An 18,061-nucleotide genomic window follows, 5' to 3' on the forward strand; every position below is an offset into this window, starting at 1 on the left:
GAATGCAAGTGCCTTTGACATACAGAGAGCGAGGGAGCAGAGACCCACATATTCTTTACTTCAGACATCAATTCCTAGGCTCTAGTAAAGGCAACAGAGAGTCTGAAGTCTGTAGCAGGCATGCCATAGGCTGGTCTCTCCAGGAGCCAACCTCTCGCCTTCGGTTTGACTGCAGCGACTCAGATTTGGCAGCTGAACTTCAATAACACCAATATCCTTCACAGTATCTTCCCTACGGCAATATTCCACCTCCCACCACTTTTTTGTTTTGTACACACACACATATTGTCCACACACACACACGCACACAAACACTGAGCTGGTTTCTTCATCTGCTCAGCAGCAGTCAGAAGATGAGCTCCAAACAAATGCGGGCTGAAGAAACTTTCAAGCCCATACACACGGGAGGAAACAGGCTTCACAGTCGGCTGTTAGATTACATCTTTTAAGTGACCTTTAACAGCTATTAGACTAGCTGATCAAGTAACTAGATGTTTCACATCTCTGTCACCAGCAGAGAAGCCACTTCTTGTAATGAAATTGTCTCTCCTAGTCCAGCAGCCCCCACAGCCCACTGGGCCTCGGCTCCAGCAAGGCAGAAGTTTTCTTACATAAGGCAGGAGGCTGTCTGCAGTTGAATGCAGATGTGATGTGAGGTCCCATGTCCACCACGGCAAGTGCCAAGTATTCAAGGCCTGATCGATAGGCAAGGACTGCCGGCATCCAGTCAGATCACAGCAACTCAGCAGTGACAGGTCGCACTGAGAAGTCAGTCTCATGAGGTGAAATTCAGTCTCCTGACTTGAAAAGAAGCAGCTTCATCGGGTCCCAGAACAAAGAGAAATGTCCGTGGGGGAAAAAAAAAGTGCTTCAAAGGGGAGGCTGCAAGAGCACTGTGTTTCTTTGATGTCGATTTCCTCTCCTGTCTTGTCAGCCCACCCAAGAGGACCAGGTAGAGTCGAGTAATAGCGAAGTTTCCACGTGGCTTCCTAGGACTTAAACTTGAAGTAGGCTTCAACTGTAGCGAAGGAGAAAGGAAGTGCATTAGGGCAATGCTCTGAAGTGGAGCAGCAGGAGGGGAAGGAAACATCATCCAGGCACTTACTGGCATATTCCTGGGGTGTCATGGCCTGGTTGATGACACTAGTGAAGGCTGCGATCCAGCCCAGCTGGTCAGCCTCCGTCTCGCAGGTGAAGAGGTATTCCCGGTCAGGGGTGACAATGGTGAGGCCGTAGTGCCAAGAGAAGTTGCCCTGTGTCCCTGCAGGCAATCCCTTTTGGACACTATAACCGTTCTCGCTGCTGCCCACAAATACCTCACCCTTAGCAAACGCGTCCTGCGCATCAGGAGGGAAAGAGAGGGGATTACTGAATCCAGGAAGAACCAGCGATTAATAGCAGTGCTCCTAAGGGCAGGGTGAGGAGCAGGGATGCAGCAGCAAAAAGATCTGAAGGTGGTCAGGGGATTCAAAAGTGAGAGGCTGTGCTCAAAGACAGTGACCGAAGGGATAATTTAGGAGTGTAGACCTCAAGAGGTCCAAGAGAGGAACTGCTGCATCTGCCTCTCCGTGACACTCACCATGCCACTCTCCTCGCCCCCGCTGCCTTTACACCCCTGCCCTTCCTCTTCCCATTGTTTGCAGGCAGCGAAACAAATGAAGTGTGGGATGAATGAAGTGGGATGGAAAGGGGAAGACCTGGAGTCCACTCAGGGACTTTGGGCAACCCCCCGGCCTCCCTTACAGCAGAGCAAAGCAAAGAAGCAAGACTGTGGTTGCACTTTGACCCTGCCCTCAGCACTGCTGCCTGCAGCCGCCGCAGGTCAGATCTCCCCCTCACCAAAGGGTCCTTGAAGTACATGAGCCTGCGGTGATCCAGCGTGAACCAGCGCTTCTTAAAAGCCTCTCTCTGCTGCGGAGGGAAGAGGTGACATTTGTAAGGTGACAGTGCCCTCTGCTGTGAGCTGTGCAGATGGATACCCAAAATTCACCCCAAACACTTGAATCCAGTCCCTGCCTTAACAGCAACCTCCCTCTCTCCCCTTCTGAGCTGCAGGTGGGGATCGGTGACCAGTTTTCCAGCCCCAACTGTTGACCCTAACTCTTGGACTTCTGTGAAGGACCCCAGAGTTGAGACAGGAGAAATCTAGGTTCTAAACACCTCTAAAGTCATGCACACACAGACACATTCAGAGAGACTGGGAGAAAGCAGGGTGTCTGCTTTCATCTACTTCCACATATGTCCTTCCCCTTGCTTTTATTTTCCTCCCCCTTGACTGCACACACGCTGTTCCCATTAATGTCTAAAGAGTAGGGGGGAGTGGGGAAACAACAGGAGGAAAACGATGCAGCAGGGAAAGTCACTGGCTCTCTGGCAAATCCCTGCTAGTTTTCTTCTCCCGTTTCAGCTCACCTTGGGACCTGTCTTCTCCATGTATCCCTCCTTCAGGAAGTTTCTTGTCAGCCGGCTTTTAATCTGGCAAAAAAGTGAGAGTAACATTCACTCAACCACACGTCTTTGCTATTCATTGTCAAACTCTTCCTTCTCTTTGCCCAAATTTACCTCCCTCTTAAATTCATGTTTGCAGAACTGCCTAGCCACGAGTCACTTCTGTTTGCAATGTGCCTTGGAATAGCAGAGAGTGGCTGTTCTCAGGCCACCCTCAGCCCTTGTACGCACACTTTCTCATCCTTCTACCTACATATTGCAATTTCTACTCCTGTGTCTAGGGATCTAACAATAACTAATGGGCTCTTTTATCAGAGTAACCGAGTACCAGCAAGAAATTCGGCACTATGCTCTAGTGCTGCCTTACCTCATTATCGCTGGCTATGGGAAATGCTACCTTCAGGTAATGGAACTGCACAGAGCGAATGGCATTGAACCAGTCCACTACCTCCTGAAAACAAAACAGAACAGAACAAAAAGCTTCGAGCAGCAGTGGGCCACCCAAACTCACCCAGCTGCGCCCAACCCTATGTCAGCTGCAAGCACAGCTAGCTCTCCCCCCGCAGGCCCTACAGCACCTCCCTCACACACACAGCCAGCACATCTTCTGCAGCAGCTCCTCCCACACAAACCCACTCAGCCAGCGCTCCTGCCCTGCTCCCTGCCACAAAACTCTCTCGCAGACACGCGAGCACAGTGCCAGAACCCTCAGCCTCTTTTCCGACAGCAACTCGCCAACACGCACGCCGTCCTAGCCACAGCTCACACCGCTCATAACCCGCAGCTCTTCCAGTCAGCTCAGTTGTTTTGCAGCGTTTGATACGAAACCAAGATACCTTTCCACTTTTATGGTATACAAATATGTTCCGAGTCTTGTTGTCTTTGAGATAGGTGATCTGCAGGCCATTGGGATTCCCAATCTTGGCTGGCTGGAACGTAGCATTGATGACATCTATTTTGACACTGATTTTGGGTTCTTTGGACTGAGAACAGAAAGGCATTGATCATGCGTGAGCAATCCTAGCGGGAAAGAGATCTGAGCTACTGCCTTAGTGAAGGCCAGAGGGTGTTAAAAGGTATTAACTGCCCCCTTCCCATCAAAATTGCCCCCTCCACTGTGTGGCATGCTCAAGCCCAAAGAGTGGCTCAGCCCCTCCAATTTAGATTTGAGCCATACTCTGGAACTGCCAGTGAGATGCTGAAAGTACATCTGACTCGACAGCTGACCCAGTCTAAAGGCTAACAGGCTCCAAAAGGAAAGCCCCCACTCCTGCTCCTTCCTACCCCAAGCCATTTCCTCCCTTGCAACAGTCCACTAGCACTTGCCCCATTCATTTCAGGGAAGCAAACGAGCAGAAAAGTAGCCCTACACGAAACAAAACAACAGGTTTTTGGCAACTTGGTTCACAGTAGGGTGAGGCTGGTTCCAGGGATGGTGCAGGATTGCACAGACAGGAAAATGGATGGGGTGAAGTGAAAGATCATCCCTTTCATCAATAGTAGGATTGTATGTCAGCCCTGTACCCTGAGATTCACCAGTAAGACAGGACAGGGGGAGTCTCATGAAGTGCCATTTCCACCTTGTCACCAACAAAAGTAATGTTGAAGAGGGAAGGATGTAGGAGAACACAAAATGAAGATGTGGTGGAAATGTCACCCTGGGAGTTGCAGGAGAACCCCTCCTCTATGACACATCTCTCTTTTATCATCCCTGGCCTGGGTGAGTGAGGAAATCTCAGGAACACGCATAAGAGAGAGACACATCTCCGTGACATCACTGCCCGAGGTGGAATATGCAATGAGGTGGGAGTTGTCCACCATGCTCACATCCTGCTTGGTGAAATACTTCAGGCATCCCTCTCGCTCAGACAAGAGGAACTTGCGGGGTAGGAACTGTCCATTGTCTCGGCCTCGCTTCCAGAGGATGCCTTCCTTCACCCCTAGGAACAGAAAAGCCGGTTTTAAGAGCATCCCTCCACAGAATCAGAGTTGTATTCAGCCAGGGGTCCCGGCCACACGCTGGGACAGAGCATGCGATGCTTCCCACCTCCTCGGCTGGTTCCTACAACTGCCTCTGTCCGTGTGAGAGCCGCCTCTCCTGTGAACACCACAGCCCTGGCCCATGCAGACAGCTGGCGTGGAACCAGAACGCTTCCCATTCGTCTCTGCAGGCCCTTAGGCTCCTACTCTTTGTGTCACAACGCTGGCAGTGACATTTCAGAGGCAACTGCTGTGGCTGAAGGGGGTGGCACGCAGCAGGACAGACATTCCTTATTGCAGAATTCTGGCTCCGCCAGCACAGCAAATGCCTCTGAACAATGCCGGCTGGTAATAAAACACTTGGAAGCAACGGCAGTGCAAACCTACACTGTCCACAATTTAAACTCTCCCCGAGCCATGCTCTGTAAATATCAGGCAGGTTCTCAGGAGTACCTGTGGGATTTGCAGCACTGACACAATGCGTTTTGTCCTCGTAACACTCAAAAGCCTCCAGTAAAGGCAACAAGGAGGACATTTTGAAGCTGTGCCCTGCTCTTACCATCAGTATATGGCAGCTGTTTTCCTGGCTCGGTGAACTCTTTGCGTTCGTATTTGGCCCGTATCCACTGTTCTCTCAGCACCCTGCAGGGAGAAGTGACAGGTAGCTGAGAAATGAACCAGGGGAACCCAGAACTGCCCTTCCCCATTTGCTTTTATACGCAGCAACTTACTGGCAGTCATTGTAGGTTGGCTGGTAATAGTAAATAGGGATGTGAGCTTCGTAAGTGGCTTTAGTCACAGCATTCCCATGCTTGGCCAGAAACTGCAGAGTTAGACAGAGAGTTAGTGCCTTCCCCTTGATGCAGACTCATGTCAGGCCTTTTTCTTATCTATTACAGGGCGAGCTCTCATGGACCATACTCATTTCCCCCCTTTGCAATCCCTGCGAAGTCTGGCTAAAGAAAGGTAGGTCTCAAAGGACTTGCCTGTTCTCAGAAATTACACTGATTGCACCTGGATCAACAGAATGCCTTGAATGTCAATTCTGTGGTGCTGGGTGCATGCACATTCAGTGCATTTGCTGGAGAGACTGAGTTTAACAACAGCTCTGACTTTCCAAACCTCTTTGCTCCTCTCCAAAGAGCAGCAAGATACAGATTATTTTCCTTGGATCTCTGGAAAATTTTGTCAGTCCCCTAAAAATTAATAGGACTGAGGGGAAATGTCACAGGAAGAGGTCAAGTCCACAGAAGTGTCCTTATTCTCAAGAGATCACACTGTATCTCAAAACTCTTCTCAGAGCATGGAATTGTCCAAAATTTTCCCTTTGCATTGCTGAAACCAGGAGAAGACAATGAGCCAGGACGGAGCCAGGACGGAGCGGGCGAGTAGGAAATGAGTAACCATGATAAAAGACACCGAACCTGGTGTGACACACTGCAAGAGATTTGTGTCAGCCACACAGTAACAGGAAATGGGGAGACACATAAAGGCAAGTGCATCTTCCCTCTCCCAGTGAGTTAAGAGGAATTATCTCCACTTGTGTATCCAGAGCACTAGAAAAGTGCCTGCTTACCACATTAATCTCCAATTCTGTGAGGCCAAAGGCCTGATTTGGCCAAAGGCTAGAAGAAGTGTTAGTATACAGCCTAGACCCAACCTACCTGACATACCAACGGGATAAAAATCTCACCTGCACCTGAGCATCATCCCAGTGGTCCATCTTCAGGGATTTGACTTTGCTGATGCTAGGGATGTTGCGGTGAATTCCTGAGCAGCTGAGGCATATAAAGACACCCAAGGTAGAGGATGCCCAGTCAGGATCTGAGGGTATAAAAAGGGGTATGAGTAGAAGTGGTAAATTCCCCCAGGGAAACTGTCTCAACTCAGAACATATCCCTGAGAAACAGAGAGCTTTATGAGCATGGTTCCACCTGAGTGGGTTAATTAACCCAGGGTACAGATGTCTGTGTGGAAAAAGCATAGTTAATATTGCCTCCACTGCTTAATCTGAATCTCTGTTGACTCGAACCTTGTAAAACTTCAAAGTGCTCTGCAAACTCCCTTTGTGTAAAGAACCATCTGAAACAATAATGCAACCACCTCTGCGAAAAGACTCCAGGAGCTGTTTAGTGAAACACAGCAAAACCACAACAGTGTTTAGCTCAGGAAGTGAAAAGCAACCTTCAAACCAAAATCATCCCGGGAAAATTTAAGACGGTAGAACAGTATCAATTAGCCCGGTTTTACTTTGGCTTGGGTGGTACTACCCACACGTCCCTTTTGGGAGGAGTACAATGGGCATTTTTTAGCAGTGCTTGTAGATCCTCAGAGCGGTCCCCTTTCAAGAGGACAAGCTCCTCAGTGAAAGAAATCTCCCAGGCGCCTGCTGAAGGTTGTCAGTTCAGCGCTGAGTCACAGAAGAGACCGTGCTCTCCCGAATCACGCCTTCTTTGTGCAGCAGTTCGGCTTTCACTGGGAGCTTTCCTGTCGGGTCCTGACTGGGCATGACCTTGATTTGCATCTGAGATCCACCATGATTGCAACCCACGGTGCTGCAGCTGCCCAGGCCCTGCTCCTCTGGCGCTGCTGTGTCCCTGTCCTTCCCACCAGTGCTGCATCTCCTTCCTCTTCCCTTGCTATCACATCTCTGGGGTCCTCTTCAGTCTGGACCAGCCCACACCACAAGAGCTGCAGGGCACTGCACGGCTCCCACCACCTGCCCTCCCAGCATCTCCCCTTCCCCTGCTCACACTCCTCCTTCCACAGGCTGCTCCAAAGCCCCACCAGGCCAGGACGAGACCAAGAGACCAAGTTCCTGCCTCTGACCTGTCCTCCAGCAACCCTCGGGGACTCACCCGGCTTCCCGCAGTCTGCGCACAAGGAGTTTTCTGCCCTTTTCCACACCTCCCTCAGGGCCTTCACGCTCTTCTCACCTCCAGCCATGGTATCTGAATGCCACCCCTGCCTCCGGGCAGGGCAGGTGCCTGGGGCTTCTTGCACCTGCAGTCCACCCCGAGGGAGAAGGGGCCACCAGAGCGCCAAAAGGGCTTGCAGAAGGAAGGGGAAGAGGGAGGCAGGAGAAGCCGTGAGGTTAATGGAGGGAGAGCGGAGGGCTGGCTGCACCTGAGCCGGCAGGGCGCGGGCTGGTGTAAAGAGGCTGGAGGACGAAGTGCACCCGGGCAGTGAGAGAAGAGGAGGAGAAGGAGGAGGAGGAGGCAGCCTACCCCATGGGCGTGGAGGGAAGTGCGGCAATTAACCACAGAACTGGTTTTGCTGCATTTCTGCTGGGCAGAGGACAACCCAGGAAAAAAGAGCAAGCAGACAGTGAGCTGATAAAGGCAAGGCGGCTTGGGACAAGCGGCTGTCGGGCCGTGTCGGGACTTGTCACACTCTGCACGCTTGGGGCGGTTCTGTCCTTGACCCAACAGCACTTGGGAAGGTCCCATAAAGCCAGCTGGCCACCACTCAAGCCTTACAGACATTTTTAAGGGAAGGACTAGAGGTCAAAAGAGGTTCAGAAGTTCAGCAAAAGTCACCCGGTTAGCAATGAGGAAGATGGGCATCCCCACGCCACCACCGGCTGGTGCTGGGACCTCTCCCACCATGGCCCTATTGCTCCCTGCAACTACCTGAAAGGAAGTTGTGGGGAGCTGGAGGTCGGCCTCTTCTTGCAAATAACTAGTGGGAACGGCCTCAAGTTGTGCCAGTGGAGGTTTAAGTTGGAAATTAGGAGACATTTCTCCTCAGAAAGAGCAGTCAGGCATTGGGACGGGTTGCCCAGGGAGGCGGTGGAGTCACCATCCCTGGGGGTATTCAAGGAAAGGTTGGATGTAGTGCTCAGGGACATGGGTTAGTGGGTGATGTTGGTGGTAGGGGGATGGTTGGACCAGATGGTATGGAAGGTAATTTCCAAGCTTTATGATTCTGTGGCTGCTTGGACAGGTCCTGCATCCTGGAGGCTCAGCCTCAGAGCCGAGACCCATCCTCACGCTCACCTCCCCAAGGCTAAGAGGAGCAGTACACCAAACAACAAAGGCACCTTGAAATCCGTTCAGACTTTTTATTACAGACACATGGAAGTGAAACACTGTGAGCAAGAACTCTCCTGCTCCCACTTCAGGGGAAAGAAAAGTGCAAGGGCACAACGAGGGGACACACAGAAGGGTCCCCACAGCTCGCCCCCATCACAGGCGGCGACGGAGGCACAAAATGGCGGGCGGGGCCGGGCCGGGCGGGGGGACGCCCCCGCCATGTCGCGCCGCGCCGCCCCTCATGGCCGGGAGGCGACGGAAGGGGCGGGCAGGGAAAGAAGAAGAAGAAACCGCGTGGGGCAGCCATGGGTCGGAAGAAAAAGAAGAAGAAGGGGCCCGGGGGAGCGGCTTCACGGCTGGTGGTGACTTTTGATGAGGAGAAGCGGAGGTGGGAGCGGGCGGGAGTGCTGGGGGGGTTCCCCGGGGTAGGGGGGGGGCGCTGGAAGCTGAAGGTTTCCTCTCTTGCAGGGAGTACCTGACCGGCTTCCACAAACGGAAGGTGGAGAGGAGGAAGGTGGCCCTGGAGGAGATCAAGAGGAAGCTGAAGGAGGAGCAGAGGAAGATGAAGGAGGAGGTACAGCACCCCCCAGCCCTCCGAGGAGAAGCCCCCCCCCCCCCCCCCCCCGCCATGGCAGAGGGAGCCCCGGCTGGGGGGGGCAGGCACCTTCGGGTTCCCACTGTGTTGCTTTTGGGGAAAAAAAGGTCCTCCTGAACGAGGAATTGGGATGGGACGGGTATTTGGTGTAGCAGGGGTGCTGCAGTGACTTGTTTTCCTCCCTCAGCGGCACAAGGAGTACCTGAAGATGCTGAGCGAGAGGGAGGAGGCGCTGGGTATGTGCTCTGTGGTGACAGGATTTGGGGCTCCCTCACAGCAGGGTGGGGGTCGGAGGAGCCCGTGAGGAACTGGAGAGGCACCAAACATGCCAGAAAGCTGGGAATCTGCCTCTGTGGCAGGGCAATCACAGCTGGAGTAGTAGTGCTGCCCCACAGGGATGGCACCTCACTCCTCTTATATCCCCTCAAGAGACTGGGCAGCAGTCTGTGTGGGTCTGACCCTCCAGTGTGATGCTCAGGAATGTGTCTGCACCTTGCGGAAAGTTGCGTGCTTTGCATCGTGTTGTGTTATGTTTATTTTATTTTAATTTTTTGTCTCCCCAGAAGAGTATGATGAGCTGGAGCACTTGGTAACCTCGCGGACGGAGTCAGTGAACATCGACCACCCAAACCACATCGTAACGGTGACCACCATCAGTGACCTGGACCTCTCAGGTGCACGCCAGCTGGGACTGACCACCCCTGAGGTACAGCCACTTGCTGCCTCTCTCATAGTATCAGCCTTAAACATTCTTGGGGCTGACTAGGTAGGAATGGCCAAAAGACTTGCAGCTGGCTGGGAGCATGGATGAAAAAGGAAATCGATAATTTTCACATTTCTTTCTCTTTAGTGGTCCGGTGTTTGTGGAGAAGTGTTGTACGTGATCACTCCAAATCACCCTGGAGTCCTTTACTAACAAATCTTGTGTTAGTAGAAGCTGCCACAGAGGTGGATGGGGAGAACATAGTATTTTCAAAGCAGGTACAGTACAAGCAGTGAAAGAATATAGGCTTCACTGCATGGACTGTCCTCCATGTTTTTCCTGTGACTTGTCCAGGAAAAATTGCTGCTAGGGTGAGAAGGGATTTTGCTCTCTGTGATCCTATGTTTGGACCACAAATAAACCATTTGATTCTGGTTGCGGTCATTTCTATTTTTGGAACAGATATTAACTGAGATCTTGTGTTTGTTTCGTAAAGGCTTTGTAGCACAAGTTGACATGACCCTTTTGATCTTTGTGGCTGGGTTTAATCTCTGGCGAACTGTCTGTATTGAGCAGTTAGCCTTTTATATTTCTGAGGACATCTTCTAAAATGAAAATCTACTTAAGGAAGTTTTAGTATTTTAAGGAAGAAAAAGCTGAAACCTTCACTTCATAGGTTAGTCTTCACTTGTGTGGCCATTAAGATCATGCTGAAGTTGGTTCTTGGGGTGGAATAATGTAGGACTTCTTACCGGTTGTCCCTATTTGAAGGGCCGCAATAAGAAACCTTGAGACTTGAACAATTATAGTTGTCTAAGATTTAAAGTCTTGATCTGTAACCTGATGTTTCACAAAACAGGATGAAATCAAGAAGGCAGCGGAAACACTGGTATAATGAGACTGCCTGTTTTAATAGGATTTTTTTTGGTTGATGTTTTTTTTCCTTTTTAAGGGAAAAAATGATGGTTCGGGAGAAGAGAAGGGAGAAGAAGTAGTGAACAAGCCTGCAATAACAGTGCCCAAGAAGTCCAGAAACCCCCTCCTGTCTGAAAAGTACGTATAAATTCATTCAACTTCTTGCTGCTAGGCTCTGTGAACTGGTCCAGGAGGATCTTGGTGCCGGAGGGGATGCTGTGCTTTTAGGGTGCCGGTGGGCAGGAGCCAGCAGAGGGCACTGGCAGAGCACAAGCCCGCCTGGGACACTTCCTATCGCGTTCATCTCTGATGACAGCAGCAGGAGGAGGATGCGTCGCAGGGTGGGCTTTGCCCTGAACTGTTTGTCTTGTCCTCCTCCTTGTCAGATAACGCAGGGAAGGGTGTGTTGCAGGGAACAGAATTTGTACCTAGGATGAAGGTCAAATGACCCTAAAGCTTAAAGCTTTGGCATTCTCCGCATTTTTGAGTATCCAGGCTTTACAGCTGCTTTGGGGTTGCGGAGAATGACTTAACTCTCTGATGGCTGGGCTGCCCTCTGCTCAAAAAGCTCATTTTAGTTGTTACTGCACTTGCAGATTGCAAGTTTTCTGCCCTCTCAGGACGATGCCTGGCACAGTGGAGTTCCCCTGGGGCATGCAGTTGGCCCACAGGGTTGTCCTGCTATTATCGTGGTGTTGCCTTGCTCCTGCAGACTTCGGTCCCCAAATATTTCTCTTTTCTTGCCCTGCCCAGGATCTCTGCTCTTACCGCCACGCTGCACATGCACAGCCAGAAAAAATCAAAAGGAAAGCGACCCCAGCGCGGGCAGGGCCCACGCCAGAAAATCCAGAAACCCGCCATGAGGCGAACCACCAAGACTCAGCGACGGAGGCTGACGGGCAAAATGGGCCGCGACCAGGATTAACGGAGAACCTGGTGCTCAGAGCAGCAGCTGGGACAGTTTTCTGCATCTGACCTGCTGCTCTTTTTGGCTTCTTCATCACGGGCAAGGACCTTGGTTGCTCAGCTCGGATCAGCAGTGAGCCCAGTGCAGCCCTTCTCTCACCTGAGTGCTGGCCTGGGGCGCTAGATGCTCTACCTATTTATTCCTGCGGCGTCTCCAACTAAATATCTGCCCTGAAGTCTCCAAAAACTTGTGTTGGAGGTCAGATTCTCTGTTTGGCAGAGCCCTTCTGTCCTCAAGCCTCCCCTTCCAGAGCTGATGCTTGGTTTTATCAAAGGAGGGGATCTGGCGCTGAGCGCAGCAGGCACGCCACCAGGGCAGCTTGTGAAACTGGGAGGTTTTCCCAGTCAGAAAACTGAGAGTTTTCCCACTCAAGCACCAGTGCCTCGGTGTTTCTGCTGTACAGTAAATCCTTCTTCCATGAAGACGTGGAATTTTCTTGTCTCGTGTGTTTCTTCTCCAGCGCCACACTGAAATTTGGGGATACTTTGTATTTTTTTTTAGGGGTAGCTGTCCCACGTGAAATTTAGTGACTTCTTGCGTAAATCTTCATGAAATAATCCTGCTAAAAACCTGACTTGAAGTCTAACAGCAGCTGTGCTCGTGCCAGTACCAGCTGAGAAGGGGGTAGATGATTCCCGTTGCTGTAAGAATCTCGCAATCCGCTGGTGCTCGGGAAAGGGAATGGCCAGGAGGCGTTCTGTGGTAATACAGAACGTGCCAGAGCAGGAACAAACAGCTCATTCCCTTGCCTGCTGACTGCGCCGATCCCAATCCCGATAGCTCAGAGGGCTATGAAATCCCTTAATGCCCGTGCTGCGTATGTGTGGCCCTCTCCGGGACAGGAGCAGCAGAGGCTGCCCTGTACCTCAGGGCAGTTGCCTTTCTTCTGGGGACCTCGGTGTGTGTTGAAGTGTTTGTTGTTTTACTGCCAGGTGATTTAGGAGAGTCGCCCTTTTAGTTTGCGTGTTTCCCCGGCCCTGATAACTTCCGAGCCTTTCTCGAGCGTCAGCTGAAATTTCCAACAGCTTCTCCACGCTCTGGAAACTTCCAGGTCCTCCTGGAAGCTGTTTTCACACAAGTAGATGAAAAAAAAAATGAAAAAAAAAAAATTTTTTTAAATAGAGCCATGCAATCCTACACGGAGTTAACCACCAGTGTTGTTGGCTGCGGTATTGATTTCTCCAGCTGATTGATCCAAGCTTGATTTTGTAGCGTGAATTCCTGGCTCCTCCCCGGACCCGTAGGCCCCGTGTCTCTGTTACGGGGTGGGACTGGGCTGCCTTGGGGGAGGGCTGCAAGATCCCTCGTGAGCTGGTGAGTTAAGCATTTGCCAGACACATCACGGTTCACGCCAGCCTGTGAGTTCCACACAAAAATATAACGGGGATTAGAGAGGATCAAAAGCAGGCGGGGAGGCAAAAAGGGCAGAGGGGGGCGGAAGAGCTGGAGCTCAGCGCACAGATGGAGCTGCAGTGTGTTAATTGTTGCTCTGTGCTTGCTCCTCAGCAGCACATCAAGCTCCAGGCTGCATCTGGTGCAGTGCCTCCAGAAAGGAACCGGGGAGAAAAGTTTTGAGGAGAGAGGCGAGAACTTTGGGGAGTTCATGGAGCAAAATGGAGATTTATTTATTTATTTTGAATAAAACTTGATTTTTTTTTACTACCGGGCATAGAAGTAACTGCAGCAGGAGCAGCTGAGGGCAGGCCAAGCGAGACCCAGGCAGGGGAGCGGCGGGGGCCAGAGACCGAGGCCCGGGGGCGAGCCGTAGCCCCGGGGCCACCGAGCGCGGCCCGGCCCGGGTCGATCGCCCGCCCGCTGCCGCCGCCACGTGGGTGCCCGTACACGTGGCGCCGGCGCGCCACCAGCCAGCCAATCAGAGGGCGGTATTCAAATTGCTGTCGGGCGGCGGCCAATGAGAGGGCAGGGGGCGTGGCCTCGCTGCCAGCAGTTCCCACGGCCGGCTTCATTCAAGGGGGAGCTCGGCGGGCAGCGAGGCGCTGGGAGCCGTGGGGGAGTCGAGGTACTGGGGGCACTGGGAGCAACTGGGAGCAACTGGGAGCAGCGTGTGCGGCTGCCTGGCTGCATGCACGCGTGTCAGAGGCCCTGGGGGGCGCAGCGTGACCCCGGCAGCAGGCCCCAAGCGCCCCATGGGGTGTGGGGGCGATGCTTTGCCCACCAGGCAGCGCCACGTCGTGGGCTCCGGCCACGGGTGGCAGTCCGTGGGCAGGGGTGGACAGCGATGCTGGGCTGGTTCCTGCTGCTTCCCTCGCAGGCGAGTGCCTGGGCTGGTGGCCGGTCAAGAAAACACGCCTCAGTGCAAGGAGGGAGACTGCAAGGGCAGCGCTGGCGCGTGCGATTCGCAGTTAAGCAGAGCCCTCCCGGCACGGATCCCGTCCCCGAATTGAAGGGCTCCTTCTCAAACCCAGAGGGGCAGAGGAGGTGATGATGTGCGGGATGCTTGAGGGAAAGCCAGGGTAGACGTGTGGAGCCCGGCTGCTGCGCTAGCCACGCTCGTTGCCCTTTGCAGTGTTGCCAGGAACTATATCCCCTAGGTCCCGAATATTTTAATGGGGTCACTTAGTGGGTTTCCAAATTTCCTAGGCTGCTCTTTGTGAGCATTACAGGCATGAAGGAAGGTTTCCTTTCTGTGCCTTTTATCCGAGCTTGAATTAAGACAACTTTCTGCAAAGAAAAGAGCAGGACCCGAGCCTTGTGTCCTCGGGGACTCCCAAATTGGCTGTGTCAGCAGTGTTTGAGGGTGCAGAGCAGTGCCCCCTGCTAAAAAAGGCCTCTGCTGGAGCACACCCTTTTATTATGTGCAATTACGCGGCTCGCTTGTGCTTATGGCCTCGCATCTGGCTGCCCTTGGGCTCCAGCCTTGCCAGCCGAGAGCAGCAAACAGCCTGCGGGTAACGTTTGTGCTTCCACAGGAGCCCGAGAGCCTCGGAGGGGGGGAGCTGAGAGCTCTGCCCTCCCTTTTTCCCCTTCCCCTGGGCAGCCCGGCAGCCACGGCGTCCTCGTCCCCGCTATGGGTGATGCGGCGGTCACCGGATGACGTGCCCTGTGCCGGTTTCGAGGCCAACATATTCGCCGGGAGCCTGTGCCAGCACTGTTTGCACGCTGCAGGGGCTCACCAGCACGCTGACCAGGTGAGCTTCTGCTTGGCACCCGCAGCCCACCCCACCTAAAAGACGCTCCTAGCAGAGCTTGCCGCGGCCAGCTGTTCCCAGAATTTAGGTGGAAAGGAGTAAATCTCGTGGGATTTGGGGCTCTGGATGCATCAGTCCTAAGCTGGTCCTTCGGCACGAGCTGCCTGGCTGCGGCGAGCTGCATCCAAGCAGGCGTCGGCTGGTTTCATGTTCGCGGAGGGTTTCGTGTTGTTCGCTGCCCTCCCGGAGCGACCGGCCCGGGATCATGAAATAGTAATGAGCCTCCCGCTCCCTTTCGTGCCCTCTACCCCTGCTCGTGGGCCCTCTAAGGTTACTGCAGCCCTCTGCCTGCGAGCTGCTCGGAGCCGCCTCTGAGCGAATCCCGGCGCGGGCGAGATGCTGGAGGGAGGGCGGCGCGGGCACCCTCAGCCCTGCAGGTAACCAGAGGGGGAGACGCCGAGGAGCAGGGGCTGGGGTTTTGCAACCTTTCCTGGGGGAAATCCTCCTCTTTCGGGGCGCGGTGTCCTCTCCTGGGGCTGTCTGGGCGGCGAGGGGGGGGTACCCTGAGCCCACATCCACGTGCGAGCCTCCGAAACCAGCCTGCTGGCGGAGGAGGTGGAAGAAGCAAGGTGTTTCCCGAAGGAGCTGCGTTTTCCTTCCTCCTCGTGACTTCATCACGGCGCCACTGCATCCTCCTCTTCCTCGCAGGAGCATGCCGTGGAGGTGGCAGGGCGCAGCGCCGGCCCCGAGGCAGAGCCGGGGGGGCCCTGGGACGCCGTCCGCATCGTAGCACCCCGCTGCGAGGTGTACGTCTGCGTGGGCCGAGCCGACGGGGCGGCACGGTGAGTGCCACCAGCAGCCACCCTGCTCGAATAAAACCCCCCGGAGCACTGCGGGGAGAGGGGAGCCAAGCCACAGGAGCAGGGGGACGTCGGGCGTGACGATAGGGCTGAGCAGTCCCCTCCGCACGGGTTCCTCTGGGCTGCCCCAGGTGTTGGTGGCCGTCCCCGAGCTCTGCTGACCGCCGGCTGTCCTCTCTCCCCGCTCCACAGCTGGCAGCAGGGCAGGGCACGGCCCCCGCTCAGCCCCGGAGCCGAGGGCGAGCACGGAGAAACCGGCACTGAACCCCGAGGCTGTGCCGAAGGCGGCTCCGCGCTCGCCAGGGTGAGACGGGCGTCGTGGTGTGGGGTGTGCCAGTGTCCCCAGCCCCTTGTCGCCTCATCACCATGTCTATCGGGCACGTTCAGGAGCTCCTGAGGTGGCAGAGGGGCTCAGCTGAGCTCCTTCATCCCACAAAGCAGGCTCTGCCCCTAGATTTGCTATGTGGGTTTTCCTGCCTCACTCCCTTGCCCTGCCAGCCGATTTGGGGCTGAGCCCACCTTATGCTCCTCTCCCGGTCCCGTTTCGCCAGCAGCTCTGGGCTGTAACCCCTCTCTGCCTCCTTCCAGCCCGCAGGCTTGCTGCCCCCACTGCAGAGACCTGCCCTGTCTTGTCTCCCAGGACTGGGAAATGACCAGGCTGTGGGACAGCTCTTTGGGATCGGGCAAGCGGGACGCCATGAGCCACGGGGGCCGCAAGGACGAGGCGCGGGCGCCGCAGGCAGACAGACCCAGGTGGGCTCAGCCCCTTCCCTCTGGATCCTGGGTGAGGACGGAGGCCCCGAGCTGTAGGAAAGAAAGCTGCCCGCTGAAAGCAGGTACGCTCCGTTTGCCCCCGTCCTACACCCTGCTTCTGGCTTGCTCCCCCCTTGGGGGTGCCTGAAGTTGCCGGCGGGTCTCTAGATATGGCAGAGCCTGCTCCTAGGAGGTTTTTGATCCAGGAATCCTAAATGTTTAAGGCCTGGAGCCTGTGAGCCGGCACCTCTTGGTATTAACACCCTATTAAATCCCAGCCCGAGGTCCCGCCAGCCAGAAGCCCGAGGAGAGCCGGGCGAAGCCCCACACGGGGAGCTGCCGCTTCTCCCCGGAGCACCCCAAACCCGACCCTCCCCGGGCTCCTTCGCCATCGCCTCGCGGCCGCGGCTCTTCTCAGACCCCCGGCAGGCTCCTGGCGTCCTCCTCCCGTCCCGGGGAGCCCCACGGGCACCCCGGCGGCGCGGGCACGGAGGGGAGGCGCGGGTTGGAGCGGCAGGAGTACACGGTGCTGGCGGACCTGCCCAAACCCAAGCGCCTCGGCCGCGGGGACGCCGCCGAGCGCTGCGGCTCCCGCACCCTCAGCCCCGGCCGGGTGGAGGTGGAGAGGATATTCGGCTGCGAGCGCAGGTGAGAAAGGAGCGGGGAGGCTCTGGGGTGTCCCCAAAAGCAGTCGGGGGTGTGTGGGGGCTGGAGCCCGGCTCCTCGTGCCCGCAGGAAATCGGAGACGCTGGAGGCTTTCCAGGCGCTGGAGGAGGGCCGCGTGGAGAGGCTGGATGGGAAGACCCCGCTGCCACCCAGCAAAGGCCGCCTAGGTCGCAGGCAGTCCAGCCCCAGCCTGCCCAGGGAGGTGAGCCCTGGCTGCTTGTTCCTACCACCTTTTTTTCCCCTATTTGAGAGGTTTCTCCTCACCGCAGGCTGCCTCCGCGCGTGGGGGTGCGATGGCTGCAGTGCCTCTTGTTATGACCCAGCCAACCCTCATCCCACCTTATCTCCCTCCCCGCTGTCCCTCCCGAGTGTATTTTCCCTCCCAAGAGGACCCTTTGCTCTCCGTCCCCTAGGGCCAGCGGCTCTCCTGGCACCCCGAGCAGCGCAGCAGAGACCCCAAAGAGCTCCGGCGCTCCCCCAGCCCAGCTCGGCTCCCGGAGAGGACCGGGGCCCCCCTGCGCCCCGTGTGCCCATCCCCGCGGGCGGAGAGGGACTGGAGGAAGCCAAGGGACTCCTCGAGCCCCACTCGGCAGCTGGAGAGGGGCAGCAGCAGCCCGCGCTCCCCCAGCCCCAATTTCAGGTCGGAGCAGAGGGCGGGGGGGGCCGCGAGCCCTCCCCAGCGCTCGGAGAAAGACTGGAGGAGCCAAATGGAGAGGGGCCGAGCTGCCTGGCAGGCTGGGAGCGTGGGGAAAACGGGGGAGAGGAAGAGCCTGGGGGATTCCCTGCGCCCCCCGAGCTTTGGGAAGGGCTTGGATAGCGCCAGGCTGGGCCGGGCAGGGCCCCCACGGTGCACGAGTCCCCTGGGACGGACGGAGAGCGCGTGGAAAAGCCAAAAGGAGATCTCCCCGGCTGGCCCAGCACGGGGGGCAGAGAGGAGATGGGGGAACCCAGGGGAGCCTCTGCACGCCAGGGGCTCCGGGAAACAGCCCGA

At 55.4% G+C, this 18,061-nt stretch overlaps 2 protein-coding genes across 2 annotated transcripts; one reads left to right on the forward strand and one right to left on the reverse strand.

The window, feature by feature from the left end:
- Nucleotides 1–901: 901 nt before the first annotated feature.
- LOC311222331 (arf-GAP with dual PH domain-containing protein 1-like) lies at nucleotides 902–7,374 on the reverse strand (the record flags this gene model as incomplete). The annotated part of the gene is made up of 11 exons (XM_084306578.1): nucleotides 902–1,018; nucleotides 1,106–1,337; nucleotides 1,840–1,911; nucleotides 2,413–2,475; nucleotides 2,816–2,899; nucleotides 3,285–3,431; nucleotides 4,276–4,388; nucleotides 4,988–5,070; nucleotides 5,160–5,251; nucleotides 6,122–6,252; nucleotides 7,287–7,374. 11 exons carry the CDS (start codon nucleotides 7,372–7,374, stop codon nucleotides 990–992), a joined length of 1,134 nt encoding a protein of 377 aa, XP_084162704.1. The 3' UTR covers nucleotides 902–989.
- Nucleotides 7,375–8,721: 1,347 nt separating this feature from the next.
- NOL12 (nucleolar protein 12) lies at nucleotides 8,722–12,073 on the forward strand. Its single transcript, XM_084293320.1, has 6 exons — nucleotides 8,722–8,850; nucleotides 8,931–9,036; nucleotides 9,245–9,293; nucleotides 9,621–9,763; nucleotides 10,713–10,813; nucleotides 11,429–12,073. The coding sequence occupies exons 1-6, from the start codon at nucleotides 8,768–8,770 to the stop codon at nucleotides 11,598–11,600; spliced, it is 654 nt and encodes a 217-aa protein (XP_084149446.1). The 5' UTR covers nucleotides 8,722–8,767; the 3' UTR covers nucleotides 11,601–12,073.
- The last annotated feature ends 5,988 nt before the right edge of the window (nucleotides 12,074–18,061 follow it).

Source organism: Netta rufina (assembly GCF_964035555.1).
Source record: "Netta rufina genome assembly, chromosome: 1".
NCBI classification, from domain to species: domain Eukaryota; kingdom Metazoa; phylum Chordata; class Aves; order Anseriformes; family Anatidae; genus Netta; species Netta rufina.

Bases quoted from the DNA above. Each gene is read 5' to 3' on its own strand.
- NOL12 (XM_084293320.1), top strand. From the start codon at position 8,768: ATGGGTCGGAAGAAAAAGAAGAAGAAGGGGCCCGGGGGAGCGGCTTCA. The intron at 9,037-9,244 runs GTACAGCACCCC...TTCCTCCCTCAG, and splicing joins AGAGGAAGATGAAGGAGGAG to CGGCACAAGGAGTACCTGAA. The intron at 9,764-10,712 runs GTACAGCCACTT...TTCCTTTTTAAG, and splicing joins TGGGACTGACCACCCCTGAG to GGAAAAAATGATGGTTCGGG.